General features: G+C 45.6%; 1 protein-coding gene across 1 annotated transcript in view; it reads left to right on the top strand.

Annotated features, from left to right (window-relative positions):
- The window catches only part of LOC130281673 (alpha-2-macroglobulin-like protein 1), a 181,047-nt gene that overhangs the window by 91,121 nt on the left and 73,953 nt on the right, over positions 1-15,973 (top strand). Inside the window, exons 11-14 of the mRNA XM_056529138.1 lie at positions 361-534; positions 10,025-10,267; positions 12,171-12,243; positions 13,684-13,829. Of these exons, the coding sequence (XP_056385113.1) occupies positions 361-534; positions 10,025-10,267; positions 12,171-12,243; positions 13,684-13,829 (636 nt within the window). The remainder of the gene's footprint in view (positions 1-360; positions 535-10,024; positions 10,268-12,170; positions 12,244-13,683; positions 13,830-15,973) is intronic.

Genomic DNA, 15,973 nt, shown 5'->3' with positions numbered 1-15,973 from the left:
CTCTGTGAAAAATTCTAAAAATTCAAAATATTCCCGAAATCGTGAAGTGCCGATATTCACGGTAAAAATTCACAATTCGAATATTTGCGCTCAACATTAGTTTTTAAAGATGTTGTTAGTTACTACGGGTACCATTCATTTAAACATAGCTATACATGTTGACATGAGCTTAGGGTTAAACAGTGTAATACATGAGGTTGTTTTAGGGTTATTGCTGAGGTCAGGATTCAATCTAATTTGGTCCAAACCCAATTTTTGGGTAAGTTAAGCAAACCTGTCAAAGCAAACTTTTGAAAAGTTCACTCATTTTTAGTCTAGAGGATATGCAACGTTATTAGTTTTTCCTTTTCTCATCCTCAGGTTAAAGTCAGCGATGAAAAGAAAAAGCCCATGGTTAATACAGCCTTAACATTAGCTATAATGAACCAGGAAGAAAATTATAATACCACACATATGAATCTGGTGACTGATTCACATGGAATTGCACATTTTACTCTTGAAACCCATGAATGGCAATCAGTGCTAGCGTTGAAGGTAAGTCAACAGATGATAGTATTGCTGTACATTAGAAAAGTAAAGATGCACATTTAATTCATAAGCTGTGGTATCCACGCTTAATAGAGCAAAGTCTCTGGTGTAGTATTGACCTGCAGAATTTAGTCTACCAATGCTGAACTCCCACAGCTATATGAAGGGACAGTATAAACAGAAGTGCATGTGAACCACCTTCTGTCATGACTCTAAAATTAGATGTCAGAAGGTACCTAAAACTAAACGTTTTAACAAAATGCAATATCCTTTATACAACACATTTGAACCATTGTACAGAAATGATATCATTTCAAACATATACAATGCATTTACTGTAGAGAGTCTTCAGACCTAGACCCTTTAAGTTTTTTTTGTTATGTTGCTGCATTTTTCTACAAAAAACATAATTTTAGTATTTCTCCATCAATATGCACTCAATTCTTCATCATGGGAATGTAAAAGTCAGAATTTTAGAAAAATTCACAAATATTCAGACCCTTTGCTATTACACTTTAAATTTAGCTCTGTGGGCCTCCCATTCCTATTGATAACCTTTATAGGGGTACTCCAGTGGAAAACTTTTTTTTTTAAATCAACTGGTGCCAGAAAGATAAAAGGAGATTTTTTAACACTTACCGTAAAATCTCTTTCTCGAAGGATCCATTGGGGGACACAGACCGTGGGTGTATGCTGCTGTCTCTAGGAGGTGTGACGCTATGGCAACAAAAACAGTTGGCTCCTCCCAGCAGGATATACCTGCCTTCAGGCTCTGAGCTAATCAGTTTAAGTTCCAGAGCAATAGGAGGAGACTAACAGGTCAAGAAAAACCCAAAACTGTCTGAGAACCAGAAGAAAAAACATAACTGAACACACCCTTGGACAGAGAACCAAGGAAAATCCCAAAAGGGTGGGAGCTGTCCCCCCCATTGGATCCTTCGAAAAAGAGATTTTATGGTAAGTGTTAAAAAATCTCCTTTTCTCTATCGGCTCCGTTGGGGGGGACAGACCGTGGGACGTACCAAAGCCGTCCCTTGGGTGGGCAGAGAAGCAGTCAGGCAGACGGCCGTTCCACTGCTGCCTGCAACACTTTACGGCCCAGACTAGCATCAGCCGATGCGAAGGTATGAACTTGGTAGAACCTCGAGAAAGTGTGCAAAGATGACAAGGTAGCCGCCTTGCAAATCTGTGAGGCCGAGGCTCTATTCTGGAGAGCCCAGGATGCCCCAACCCTGAAAGGAGTAATCTTCCCCTTACAGCGATAGGCCTCCGAAATGGCAGACCGAATCCACTGAGAAATGGTGGCCTTGGAAGCAGGTTGGCCCTTGCGACAACCTTCCGTAAGGACGAAAAAGGAATCACACTGACGAAACGAAGAAGTGATGGAGAGATAAGGCCGAACAGCCCGAACTACATCCAGCTTGTGTTGTAAGTGCTCCTTAGGATGAGAAGGAGCAGGACAAAAAGACGGGAGGACAATGTCCTCATTGAGATGAAAGGCCAAAACCACCTTAGGCAAAAAGGAGGGATCTGGCCGGAAAACAACCTTGTCTTGGTGGAACACCAGAAACGTAGAACGGCAGGAGAGAGCTGCCAATTCAGACACCCTCCGGATGGAGGTGATAGCAACAAGAAACGCCACTTTCCAAGAAAGGAGGCGGAGAGACACCTCTCTAAGGGGCTCAAAGGGTGCACCCTGGAGGGTACTCAGAACCAAATTCAAGTCCCAAGGTGGAGAGGGCGACCGATAAGGAGGAACAGCATGCGTCACTCCTTAAAGGAAGGTCCAGACATGAGAATTAGAAGCCAGGGGCCGCTGGAAAAGAACAGCAAGGGCCGAAACCTGACCTTTAAGGGAACTGAGAGACAACCCCAGTTCCAGCCCCGACTGCAAAAAGGAGAGAAGACGGGGAACCGAGAAGTTTACTGGGGAGAGGTCTTGAGCTTCACACCAACGAAAATAAGACCGCCAGGTATGGGGGTAAATTCTTGCAGAGGAGGGCTTACGAGCCTTGAGCATGGTGTGAATGACTTGTGAAGAGAACCCGCGGGCCCATCAAAACTGCGGTCTCAACTGCCATGCCGTCAAATGCAGCGACTGTAAATTGTGGTGGCAAACAGGACCCTGAGAGAGCAGGTCCGGACAGAGCGGAAGGCACAGTGGAGTGTCGTCCAGGAGCCTGACTACGTCGGCGTACCACGACCTTCGGGGCCAATCTGGAGTTACCAGAATGGCGGGGACGTCCTCTGCCTTGAGCTTCCGCAGCACCCTGGGAAGGAGCGGAAGAGGAGGGAACAGATACGGTAGGGCAAACTCCGCCCAAGGAATCACTAGGGCGTCCACGGCAAGAGCCTGAGGGTCCCGGGACTTGGACACAAAAGGAAGGATCTTCCGATTGTGCCGGGATGCGAAGAGGTCCACGCCTGGAATGCCCCGGAGGTCGCAGAGTTGCGCGAATATCTCTGAATGTAGGGACCACTCGCCGGGGTCAGGTGAGGACCGACTGAGGAAGTCCGCTTCCCAGTTGAGCACCCCCGGAATGTGAATCGCCGAAATGGCCAGAACTTTGCTCTCCGCCCAGGTGAGAATCTTGGTCACCTTGGCCATGGCTGCCGCAAGTGCCGCCCTGTCGACTTATGTACGCCACGGCCGTGGCGTTGTCCGACTGAACGCGAACAGGACGGGACTGAAGACGGGACTCCCAATGAAGAAGACAAAGAAGAATCACCCGTAATTCCAATATGTTTATCGGAAGAAGGGTCTCCTGGGGAGACCAGAGTCCCTGAACTGTCCAATCCCTGAACACGCCGACCCAGCCCGACAGGCTGGCATCCGTTGTAACAACCTGCCAGTGAAGGGGGAGAAACGACCGCCCTTGGAGAAGAAGGGGGGAGCGGAGCCACCAGAGCAGAGACTGACTGACCCTGCGAGGGAGAACAATCTGACGAACGAGGGACAGAGGAGACCTGTTCCATCGGGAAAGAATCGCCAGTTGAAGGGGGCAGTAATGAAACTGGGCAAAGGGTACGGTCTCCATAGTTGCCACCATCCGACCCAGGACTTCCATACAAGTGCGGATGGAGACTGATACCTCGGTCCGAAGGGAGCGGACCCCCGACCGGAGCTCCAGACGTTTGTCCGACGGAAGACAAATTCGGGCAGAGGCCGTGTCGAATTGAAGTCCCAGTAAGGTTAGAGACTGGGCAGGGCGGAGGACTGACTTGTCCCGGTTGACCATCCACCTGAAGCGAGTCAGAGTGTGGAGAGTGACGTCCAGATTCCCCAGAGTCTTGGCTCTGGTTGGAGCCTTGATGAGAAGGTCGTCCAGATAGGGTATCACCGAGATTCCCCTCGACAGTAACAGGCCCATCATCGGCGCAAGGATCTTTGCAAAGACCCGAGGAGCAGTGGCTAGACCGAAGGTGAGGGCTACAAATTGAAAGTGCCCCTCTGGAACCGCAAAGCGGAGGTACCGATGATGGCCTGGGAATATTGGCACATGGAGGTAGGCATCCTTGATGTCCGCTGATGAAAGGAACTCCCCTTGTTCCAGGGATGTCACCACCGAACGGAGAGATTCCATACGGAAGTGGCATATGAGAAGGTGATGGTTGAGACGCTTGAGGTCCAAGATTGGACGCACAGAACCGTCCTTCTTGGGGACCACAAAAAGATTTGAATAGAAACCCGAAACCGTTCCCATGGAGGAACGGGAACAATAACCCCCTGAAGAGGCAGAGACTGGAGAGCTGCTCAAAATTGCTTCGCCAGAGGAGGAGACCGGGAGTCCAGGAGCGAAAAAAGCGATCCCTCGGAATGGAGACAAATTCCATCCGGTAACCGTTGGGCACCACGTCCCTGACCCAAGAGTCTTGAATGTGAGAGGTCCAAATGTCTTGAAAAAACAAGAGACGACCTCCCACCCGAGAAGAAACCGCGGGTGGGGGCCTCACTTCATGCAGAAGTGGGCTTGCGGTTGCCCGATTTGGGCACAAAGCGGCCGGACCGGTTGGAGTCCGACTTCCAAGACGGGCGTGCCCGGAATGAGGGAGCTTTCCGGTCCCGCGAGGGTGCCTGCCCGGACCCTTTGCTGGAGCCAGAGGTCCAAAAGGACCGAAAGGAAAAGGGCTTCCTTTGGGAAGTAGGGCGAGCCTTATTTTGAGGTAACAAGGAACTCTTACCTCCCATTGCCTCAGAGATAATTTCATCAAGGCGTTTGCCAAAAAGACGGCCGCCCGTTAAGGGAAGCTCAGTGAGAGTCCTTTAGGAAGCGGCATCCGCATTCCAAGCTTTAAGCCACATAGAGCGGCGGAGAGCCGCTAGGTGACCCACAGCAAAGGCAGAACAACGGGCTGCCTGCATGGAAGCTGTGCACAGGAAGTCCCCAGCTTTAGAGCATTGGCGGGCCAGAGCAGATAGATCCTCAGGGGGGGATCCCGCTAAGATATCCTGATGGAGCATTTGGCACCACTCCGCCAGGCCCTTGGACACCCATGTCGAGGCGAAGATGGGAAGAAGAGAAGAGCCAGCTGCTTCAGTGGTAAACTTCGCAAAGGATTCTACCTTCTTGTCCGTGGGATCCTTGAAGGCAGCGGCATCTGCCAGAGGCAGTGTAGTCGCCTTAGAGATCCGGAAAATTGGTGGATCCACTGAGGGAGGGGAAACCACCTTAGTGACAAGGTCCTTGTCAAATGGATAATGTTCTTGAATTGTCTTTATTCCTGGGAACCTCTCGTCTGGATGTTTCCATGCGGTTTCCAGAATGTCGTCAAAGTCAGCGTGAGAACTGAACCTTTGAGGTGCCGGCTTAGCACGATGAAAGGATACTCCTGGATTGACATCCGAAGATCCTGGGTCCTCTAAGTGAAAGGTGTCTCTTAGGGCTGTCACCAAAGAGTTCACCGTTGCAATTGAGTCCGAGCGGTCCTCTGAGTCAGATGCCGGCTCGGAAGCCTCGTCCACCAGTTCACAAGGGGAATGAGAATGAGTAGAGGCAGTCCTGGAGGGGGGCGACCCTGACCGAATACGCGGCTCTGGCGTGGCAGAGCGGCGACTCCGAGAACGTCCTCTAGAGGAGCGACGTTTGTGCCCAGATGACAGGGGGAGGGGGGGGGCGGGACCCACAAAGGGAACGCTCATGTCTATCTGAAGAATCAATGGAAGAGTCAGACGAAGCTCCCCTAGGACGCTTGTGAGAGCGTAAAGTATGTGGAGATGAGGAACGGGCCCTTCCAGAGGTCCTGCACAGGGAAGACCCCTTCAAGGCGGACACCACCTCCCGGGAGGCCTCAGCCACCGAACGGGAGACTTGGGTCAAGTCAGCCATATACTGGGACAGGGAAGAAACCCAGGCTGGTGGAGCAGGCTGGCTTAACCCACAGGGACCGAAGGGACATCAGGGGGTACCAGGGGGTCTGGGGGAGTAGTGGAGCAGGCAGGGCAAGTTGGCTCAGCAGAGCCAGACATCTTGGTATTACAGTGTTTACAGAGATAGTAAGTCACATAAGTTCCAGGTTTCTGTTTAGAGGTAGGAACAGCTCTGGATACGGACATAATGTACAAAAAAGGAGATAGGAACTTTCCCACCCTAGTCTGTGTCCCCTGTCAGCTGCAGTGAGGAGAACTCGCTCTGAGCAGCTAGAGAGAGGGAACAGGCCGGCAAATAGGAAGAGAGGGGCGTGCCTGAAGCAAGGCACTCACTAACTGACCCCTTCTAACTGAAAATCACACCCCCGGTGCTGATTGGAGGCTGCTTCGCGCCTCTGAGAGCTCCCAGCCCTGAGGGCGGAGCTACAGACGGCTGAAGAGAACTGTTATGGCGCCCGCTCCTTGTCCCGAGCGCACCTGACGGCCGTTTATGCGCTCCAAGTGAAGTGCACCAAGCACACACACACACACACACAAGTGAAGTGCCCCATAAAAAATGCCCCCTCAGGTGCCACTGCTCCCCCAGAATAAAGTGCAGCCCTTGCCTAGGCTAGCCCATAAAGTGTAGGTGGGCCAAAACAGGGTGACTCCAGAGGTTGCGAGTCCGTACCTATGGAGAAAAGAAAAAGGGGGGGAAAGTACTTACCTCAGTCAGAATAACTTACCTAATGGAGTCTTAAGTGAAGTCTTCAGTCAGCTTTAGTTACCTGCATCACGCCTGGCTGCTATGCGCGAGCGAGGCGAGCAGGGAAATATGGGGACCCGGACCCATGAGGTACCACCCAAGCGCTGACCGTTGGTGAGGGGGGGTTAACAGCGCATATACGCAATGTCTGTGCCCCCTCACTCGCAATGGGGAAACGGGGAACCGCAGTCCCTAAGTCCCCACCTGAAAACAGAAAAGAAAAGTAATAAAAAAACTAACACATCCCTAACTAGGAAAACAAAAAAACAGAAGACCTGGTCTGGAGCAGTCCAGACCATGTCCACCTCCTTCAGACACTAAGCTTAAACTGATTAGCTCAGAGCCAGAAGGCGGGTATATCCTGCTGGGAGGAGCCAACTGTTTTTGTTGCCATAGTGTCACACCTCCTAGAGACAGCAGCATAAACCCACGGTCTGTGTCCCCCAATGGAGCAGATAGAGAAACAGATTTTTAAATTACTTCTATTAAAAATTCTTAATCCTTCCAGTACTTATTAGCAGCTGTATGCTACAGAGAAAATTATTTTTTGGGGGGATTTCTTTTCTGTCACGACTACAGCGCTCTCTGTTGACACCCCTGTCCATTTTAGGAACTATCCAGAGCAGCATATGTTTGCTTTGGGGATTTTCTCCTGCTCTGGACATTTTCCTGACATGGACAGAGGTTTCAGCGGGGAGCACTGTAGTTGTGACAGAAAAGAAATCCAAAAATAAAATAATTTCCTCTGTAGTATGCAGCCACTAAAAGGTACTGGAAGGATTAAGATTTTTTAATAGAAGTAATTTACAAATCTGTTTAACTTTCTGGCATCAGTTGATTTAAAAACAAAAACAAACGTTTTCCACCGAAGTACCCCTTTTAGATGTTTCTACACCTTGACTGGAGTCACCTGTGGTAAATTCAGTTGACTGGACATGATATGGAAAGACACAGCCTGTCTATATAAGGTCTCACACCTGACATTGCATACTAGAGCAAAAACCAAGCCATGAGGAAGAAAAAACTGCCTGTAGAGGTCAGAGACAGGATTGTGTGAAGGGGACAAAAAAAATTCTGCTGCACTGAAAATTCCCTAGAGAGCATCCCCCATTATTCCAAAATAGAAGATGTTTGGAAATACCAAAACTCTTCTTAGACCTAGCCGGCCTACCACAATAGTAATCAGGGGCAAAGAGCCATAAAAGCAAGGTGACCAAGATGGTCCCTCTTTTTGAGCTCCAAAGATCCCATGTACAGATGAAAAACATCACTACAGCACTCCACCAATTTGGGCACTATGGCAAAATGGCCAGAAAAAAAAAATTCTCTTTAGTAAATGGCACATAAAAGCCACCTACAGTATGTTAAAAAAAAAGCACCTGAAGGACTCTAAGATTGTGAAAATCAAGATTCTCTTGTCTGATGAAACCAAGATTGAACATCATGGCCTCAATTCAAAGCGTCACTTTGAAACTAATCCTCACCTACTCACTACCATCCCTACAGTAAAGCATAGAGATGACAGTGTCATGGTGTGGTTTTTTTTAGCACCTGGGATTGATTGACTGGTCAGGGTTGGGGGATAGCTAAATGAAGCAATTTACAGCCATAGTCTCACCAAAAACCTGACCCAGAGTTCTCTGGATCTCAGTCTGGACCGGAGGTTCATAATCCAACAAGACAATAGGGGGGGGGATTCATAAAGAGTGACGTAGGTTAATGTCTTTTTAACCTATTCATTTTATGGTTTAAACTGTGTACCTGCACAAAATGTATTAAATGGTGCAGGTGCTGATCACATTTTTTTACTTGAGTAATCCACTTTGAGTTAAGCTCCGTCTGTGATTTTTTTTTCTAAAACTTTTGACCCTGTGCGACTTTCCAAACATGCTGTTCACAGTCAGTTTTTTAAGCCAGGTCCAGGCTGGTGTACATTGCACCTCAGTTAGCACAGTTGTACCAAAGATGGGTGTCACGATGCCGGCTGGCAGGAGGTGGATCCTCTGTGCCAGAGAGGGATGGCGAGGACCGTGCTAGTGGACCGGTTCTAAGACACTACTGGTTTTCACCAGAGCCCGCCGCAAAGCGGGATGGTCTTGCTGCGGCGGTAGTGACCAGGTCGTATCCACTAGCAACGGCTCACCTCTCTGGCTGCTGAAGATAGGCGCGGTACAAGGGAGTAGGCAGAAGCAAGGTCGGACGTAGCAGAAGGTCGGGGCAGGCAGCAAGGATCGTAGTCAGGGGCAACGGCAGGAGGTCTGGAACACAGGCTAGGAACACACAAGGAACGCTTTCACTGGCACGATGGCAACAAGATCCGGCAAGGAAGTGCAGGGGAAGTGAGGTGATATAGGGAAGTGCACAGGTGAAGACACTAATTGGAATCACTGCGCCAATCAGCGGCGCAGTGGCCCTTTAAATCGCAAAGACCCGGCGCGCGCGCGCCCTAGGGAGCGGGGCCGCGCGCGCCGGGACAGGACCGAGGGAGAGCGAGTCAGGTACGGGAGCCGGGGTGCGCATCGCGAGCGGGCGCTACCCGCATCGCGAATCGCATCCCGGCTGGAAGCGGAATCGCAGCGCCCCGGGTCAGTGGATCTGACCGGAGCGCTGCAGCGGGGAGAGTGTAGCGAGCGCTCCGGGGAGGAGCGGGGACCCGGAGCGCTCGGCGTAACAATGGGTCAAACGGAAAAGTTCTGCATCATAAATTCCTGACCGTTGCATGAAATCACGACATGGTAGGTTCTTTTTTAAACCATTTTTGAACCATCTAAATGACAATTCGCAAAACTTAGACACAAAAAATCACTGCACCAAATAAAAGCACCAAAGAACAGTAAAATGGTTACTAAATCCCCCCCAATGACCCTAAGCACGCAGCCAAGACAGCACAGGAGTTTCTGAGAGACAACTCTGTGAATGTCCTTGGGTGGCCCAGCCCCTTACCTGAAAATAGCTTTTACTAATGGTCTCCATGTAACCCGACAGAGCTTAAGAGGATTTGCAAAGAATAGGAGAAAATCCCTAAATCCCGGTGTGCACCCCTTGTGGCATCATCCCCAAGAAGGGAAGGTCCTTCAACTAAGTACCGAGTAGAGGGCCTGAATGCCATTGTTTTAATTTTTCTTTTTTTTAATAAATTAGCAAAGATTTCTAAAATTGTGTTTTCACTTTGTCATTATTGGGGAATTGTATGCAGAATGATGGGGGGAACTTTATTTTTAATTTTATCACAAGGCCTCTATATGACAAAATATGAAAACATTTTAAACTTTCCAAATGCATTGTACATCATTGTACTAACACACAGAATTGCTATACAAGTAAAACTGTTATAATTAAGATGCCAAAAATGTTGAAAACACAGTTTTGACTTTTTTCCTAAGGTTCGTTTGTCATCTGATGATCAAAACGGTGAAGATGAAGACTATAATTTGTGGGATTATGAAGAAAGATATACTGAAGATTGGCACTATATTGTACGCTTTTATTCTAAAAGTAAAAGTTTGCTGTCAATACAAAAGCATCCAGAAGAGGTATCATGTAATTCTGAGCAGTCAGCAACAGTCGAATATAACATCCATACGAACCTTGATTCTGATACGGATCATCTCCACTTTTTTTACATCGTAAGTATGCTTTTTTTTCAATCAATGTTGAGAAGCTTGGTTTTGAAGGGTCAATCAGGTATCAGTATCATGGTTTCTTTGTTTAAAGGATCCAAAACAAGTAAGATAGATCTGTTATGATCCATTATGATCTATTATGGAAATTAAGACATTAGCAATGTCACAGTAAACAAAGTCTCAGTGAATCTTTATAGCATACCAAAACTTAAAAAACGGAATGGTTTTGTTATATTAAACCCTCGGAGTGGTGACAAAGTGATTTTTGGGTTCTAACTGCTGTCATTAAGCACCTCAACGTCTCAGACCTTCATGGTGCACTGTTACACATTTATCATGCTCTCTATTTCAGGGGTGGGACCAGAGCTGGGTTGTTTGCCAGCATTACTTACAACTGGACTTTCTTTCTCTTACTTTTCTGACCAATAACAAGGGAGCACTCATGTGCGGGCCATAGTTAGTCAGCTATCAAACCTTTATGACAGAGAAGCACAGAGACAAGGATGTGCTTGCTAGAGAAACATTTGCTGGACTAAACCTTGTGGCACAGTTCTGGGGAATGATTTACAGTACATCACTACAGATTGCATGGCTGCTACATAAAGAGAGAACAGAAACATACAGTAACAGAGTCATGAAGGAAGAAAGGGGCTTCATCGCAAGAGCAGCTTTGGTCTAAGCAGGAAGGAAGGGGCTACATCACAAGAGCAGCCTTGTTCTAAGCAGTAACCTGGTGTTAATGACAATGGCAAGCTGTCAGTGGATAAAGAGTTTATGTTTAAATAGTAGAAACACTGGTATTTTCTAAAGTGGCTGCTCCCAAAAACTGTATATGTGGTAAGAAATGAAAGAGAAGCATTAAAGGGATACACCCCTGGAAAGTTTTTTTTTTTTTTTGTTTTTTTGTAAATCAGCTGGTGCCAGAAAGTTAAACAGATTTGTAAATTACTTCTATTTAAAAATCTTAACTTTTCCAGTACTTATCAGCTGCTATATGCTCCACAGGACGTTCTTTTATTTTTGAATTTCCTTTCTGTCTGACCACAGTGCTCTCTGCTGACACCTCTGACAATTTTAGGAACTGTCCAGAGCAGGAGAGGTTTGCTATGGGGATTTGCTCCTACTTCGGACAGTTTCTGACATGGACAGAGGTGTCAGCAGAGAGCACTGTGGTCAGACAGAAAGGAAATGAAAAAAGAAAAGAACTTCCTCTGGAACATACAGCAGCTGATAAATACTGGAAGGGTTAAGATTTGTAAATAGAAGTAATTTACAAATCTGTTTAACTTTCTCGCACCAGTTGATTAAAAAAAATGTTTTCCAGTGGAGTACCCCTTTAATTTGCCTTTCAGGCATAGTGTGGACCCTTTAGAGAAGGCTGACAGGCTCTGGTCTCATGTACACAGTGTTTAGCACAGCAGAAGCCAAGACTAGCAAAGTGCCTTCTGTGCTTTTAGTGCTCTCTCTCTTTCCTTCTCTTTGCCTCTAGAGATGAAATTCCCCTAAAACAGGCAGTTGGCATCAGTTTGCAGGGGAGAGAGACACCTAGAGGCCAAGAACTTTGGTCTTTTTCTAGGTCAGGAATATTTTTTTCATAAATTAAGTGATTTACAAATATGTTAGATGGCAAATAGGCTATTACATGGAGGGACTTTGTTTTAAAAAGGGCAGTGACCAATTAAAGTTTTGCTCTGCTGATGTCTAAATATATCTGTACTGTAATTTATGCATCAATCTCTATAAGATATGTGTTATTATATGAAAAGGTGAGAAAAAGTAGTTTTAAAGAATTCTGATATCCCAGCTGCAGTGAACTGGTGACTCCTTCTGTCATAAAAGAACAGAAATTTGAAAACAAGTTATTTCCTATTCCTAAATATGTGACCTGTTTTCCCTGTTTTCACAGCTTTTATCAAAAAGTGGAATCTTCTCTTACAAGGAACATACAGTAGATGTTAAAGACCAGGCAAAAAGCCCAAGTGAGTAACATGGTCATCTCCATTCTGAAAAATATTGACCAATACTCAAACTTCATGATAGAAATATGTAATATGTGTTTTCTCTGTAAACAGTTTTATTTACTTTTGTTTGCTTTTGTAAATCTTTTGTTTATGGGAAGAGTCCCCTATAGTAAACAGATTACTGGGTGTATTAATGTTTCTGCAGCAGAAATCTTGATTGTAGCGTCTGCAAAAAGAATAAACATGTCTAATCTTTTTGCGGACATCGCTCAGAAACTATGAGGTGGTGCATTTCGGAGTGGTCCCAGCGCCCGCCGGATTATTCAAATGTACGTTATGGGCGGATGGATATTCTGCACATTTTACACCGTGTGAACATAGTCTAAGTGGAAAAAATCCAACATTACTCCTGCTCTGGCTGTTTGTTCCTGAGCAGCGGAGTACCCCTTTAAAGCCCAAATAAAGAGAGGCGGATAAAACAGAATTAAAAAAAATTGTAATTTACTCCATTGTTATGGGGTTAACTTACTGTAAAGGATTTCTTATGTGACATACGGTATGAACATGTTTGGCCATCGCAGAATAGATTCTGTTTAAGGCATCCAATCTTTACCTTTGTAGCTTCAAGATAACAGAGTCTAACCTAGCAGATTTAAAGGGGTATTCTAGGATTTTTTTTTATTTGACTATGCAACAGGGGCTGTAAAGTTAGTGTAGTTCATAATAAAGTGTCTGTACCTGTGTGTGACAGTTTTCTCACAATTCTTCTGTGATTTTCACCCCAATATTTATTTTTACCAGCATACAAAATGACTATTGTCTCAGATTTTTCCCAGCTTGCAATGCGGCCGAGACCTTACTCACTAGTCAGCTGATGACAGGGAGCCTGTCTGCTTCAATGGGTGGAGGGATCAATCTGCAACTAATGCAACAGCTGTAGGCACCCTGATTGAAAACCATAGGTCTTTTGTTTCAATGGGTGGGGTGGCTGATGTGTGAAAGGGAGGAAAATGGCATTGTGGGATGTGTAGTAAAAAAAACATAAGTCAAACAGGAAATACAAGTTCACAAAAAGCTAGCCACAGTGTTATGGTAATCTCATGACATAGCCATTCAGCCCCAAGACAAGCGCAGATCCTTCCTAAGCATGTCCATTACTGTCTGCCAGGTACATACTAAAATCACCTTATGGTGGATAACCCCTTTAAGTTAAGCTTGTAAGACAGTACAGCGGCATAAAGGCTTTTGTATATACAGAACGAAGCTTCAGGCCACTGTACAGCCTCCGCACACATGGCTCTGCTATGTACATACTGTAAGGCCTGACCCCAATTATAGACTTGAGATAAATGTTGGTCAAGCATGTCTATTTCAATGGGGGAATAAGCCGCTGCCAGACAGCTCTGTCATGTACATCTGATTGACCAATTGATTTAGTAAAACTTTTCTCATTTTCAGATCTGCAGGGTTCATTCCCTCTAAATTTCCATGTGGATGAAGATTTCTTCCCAAGATTCAGTCTTCTAGTTTTCTCTGTTCTGCCCAATGGAGAGACAATTGCAATGGCTACAGATTACAATGTCTCACCATGTGGAAAAAGCAAGGTATTAATGATATTATTATTATTATTATTATTATTATTATTATTATTATTATTATGTCTTTATTTGTATAGTGGCAATCTATTCCACAGGACTTTACAATGCAGAGGGAACATGTACAGATAAAATCAAACGATTGATAGAAAGGGCCCTGCTCCTCACAAGAGCTTATTATCTATGAAGATTTAGGTGGGGCACAATAGGTAAAAAATAAAGTGCGAGATTTTCACCATGATCTAGTAATTTTTTGTATATAAGGTAGTACACAGAGATGGATAAGCCTCTCACCCCTCTAGTATCTTTGTATGAACAGATATAATATTCATATGAGTGCATGGAGTGTGAAAATATGAATAGAAGAAAAAAGAGAAAAAGAGGACTGCAGCTTGTGTATAACCTAATGCAGAAGGTATCCCTGAATGGGGTATTCAAGACACTCTCACAACTGGCCACTCACCTTGAGCCTATAGATTTTATGTATATCACTCCTATGTATGGGCTATACAAATGCCTCTGGAGTAGCTGCTAAACGGGTAGCCGCAGATAGGGATGGTCCTATACACCTGTAGAAGATCTGTACTGAGAAACCAACAGACTCTCTAACAGTGCTGCACTGCAATGGTTGAGGATCCAGACAACTTCTTTTATACTGCAGAGTAAGTTTATTAAAATAAAAACAAGGTTGCAAGGCAATAACGCGTTTTTGGTAGAAATATCTCCCTTCATCAGATAAAACAAAATGAAAAAAAAACATGCATTTAAATTACACAAAATGGCACCAAAAGGAAGTAAGTGGGCCTCTGGAGACTAAAATATATACAAGCAGTACAATTGTATGGCAAGCAAACTGAGTTTTAGCTTCATAAAAAGTACAGTATATGCAATCACATATACAATCAGCAGTTAGGATATGCAATCCACATGTAGAAACTACAGCAATACAATTCAAAAGGTTAAAACAAAAAAGAGGCTTGGTAATACCCTTAAAAGAGGCTTGGTAATACCCTAGAAAGAGGCTTGAATACATTGCGTTGCCATTTAACTTTTTAAACTGTATTTCTGTGATTGTCAATGGGGAATACCGTATATATATAATCAATATGTGTGTGTGTGGATATGTTCCAGCATCACTTCCAAACGGCTAAAGATATTAACATGAAACTTGGAACACATGTTACTTATATGTCAGCAACAAACATAGGATAGGTGATTTAACCCCTACTCACCCCCATTTGTGAGGGTCAGGGCTTTTGTTTAAAGTCCAATGCAAATCTATGGGAAATGTATGTTCCAGCATAACTTCCTTACGGCTGGAGATATTTCGCTAATACTTGGCCACATGTTATTTATATGTCAAACAAAAATATATAATAGTTAAAGTAACCCCTGTCCTACCCCCATATGTGAAGGATGGGATTTTTGTTTTAAGTCTCATGCAAGTATATAGGACTTTTGGTGCCTTACTCAACAAGCTCCGCTCTGCATTTCCTGATGAATCTCCTGAGTCAGTCCAGCTGGCAAGCCACACCCTCCCCGCATTCCAGGCCACATCTTGCAAAGACACGCCCCCCATTTAAGCCACACCCTTTCATTTTCAGCTTACAATATCTTTACCACAATGCAGCCCCACCTGAGGACGGGATATGAGGATTAGAAATGAGGATTAGATATGGGGACTGGAAATGAGGTCGGGATATGAAGTCAAGATATGAGGATGGGATATGAGGATGGGATATGAGGATGGGATATGAGGACGGGATATGAGGTCGGGATATGAGGTTGTGATATGAGGTCGGGATATGAGGTCGGGTTATGAGGAGGGTATATGAGGAGAGGATATGAGGATGGGATATGAGGACGAGATTGGAGGACAGGATATGAGGACGGGTTATGAGGACGGAATATGGGGAATGGATATGGGGACGGAATATGGGGACAGGATATAGGGACTGGAAATAGGGACGGGCTATGAGGACGGGATATGGGGACAGGATATGGGGAAGGGATATGGGTACGGAATATGGGTACGGATTATGGGAACGGGATATAGGGACGTGATGTAGGGACAGGATTTGCGGTCAGGATATGAGGACGGGATATGGGGACGGGATATGAGCCCGGAATATGAGGACAGGATATGAGGACAG

The sequence above is a fragment of the Hyla sarda genome, chromosome 7, assembly GCF_029499605.1.
Source record: "Hyla sarda isolate aHylSar1 chromosome 7, aHylSar1.hap1, whole genome shotgun sequence".
NCBI classification, from domain to species: Eukaryota; Metazoa; Chordata; class Amphibia; order Anura; family Hylidae; genus Hyla; species Hyla sarda.
The sequence above is the reverse complement of the archived record's forward strand: the minus strand, read 5'-3'. Positions and strand labels throughout refer to the sequence as shown.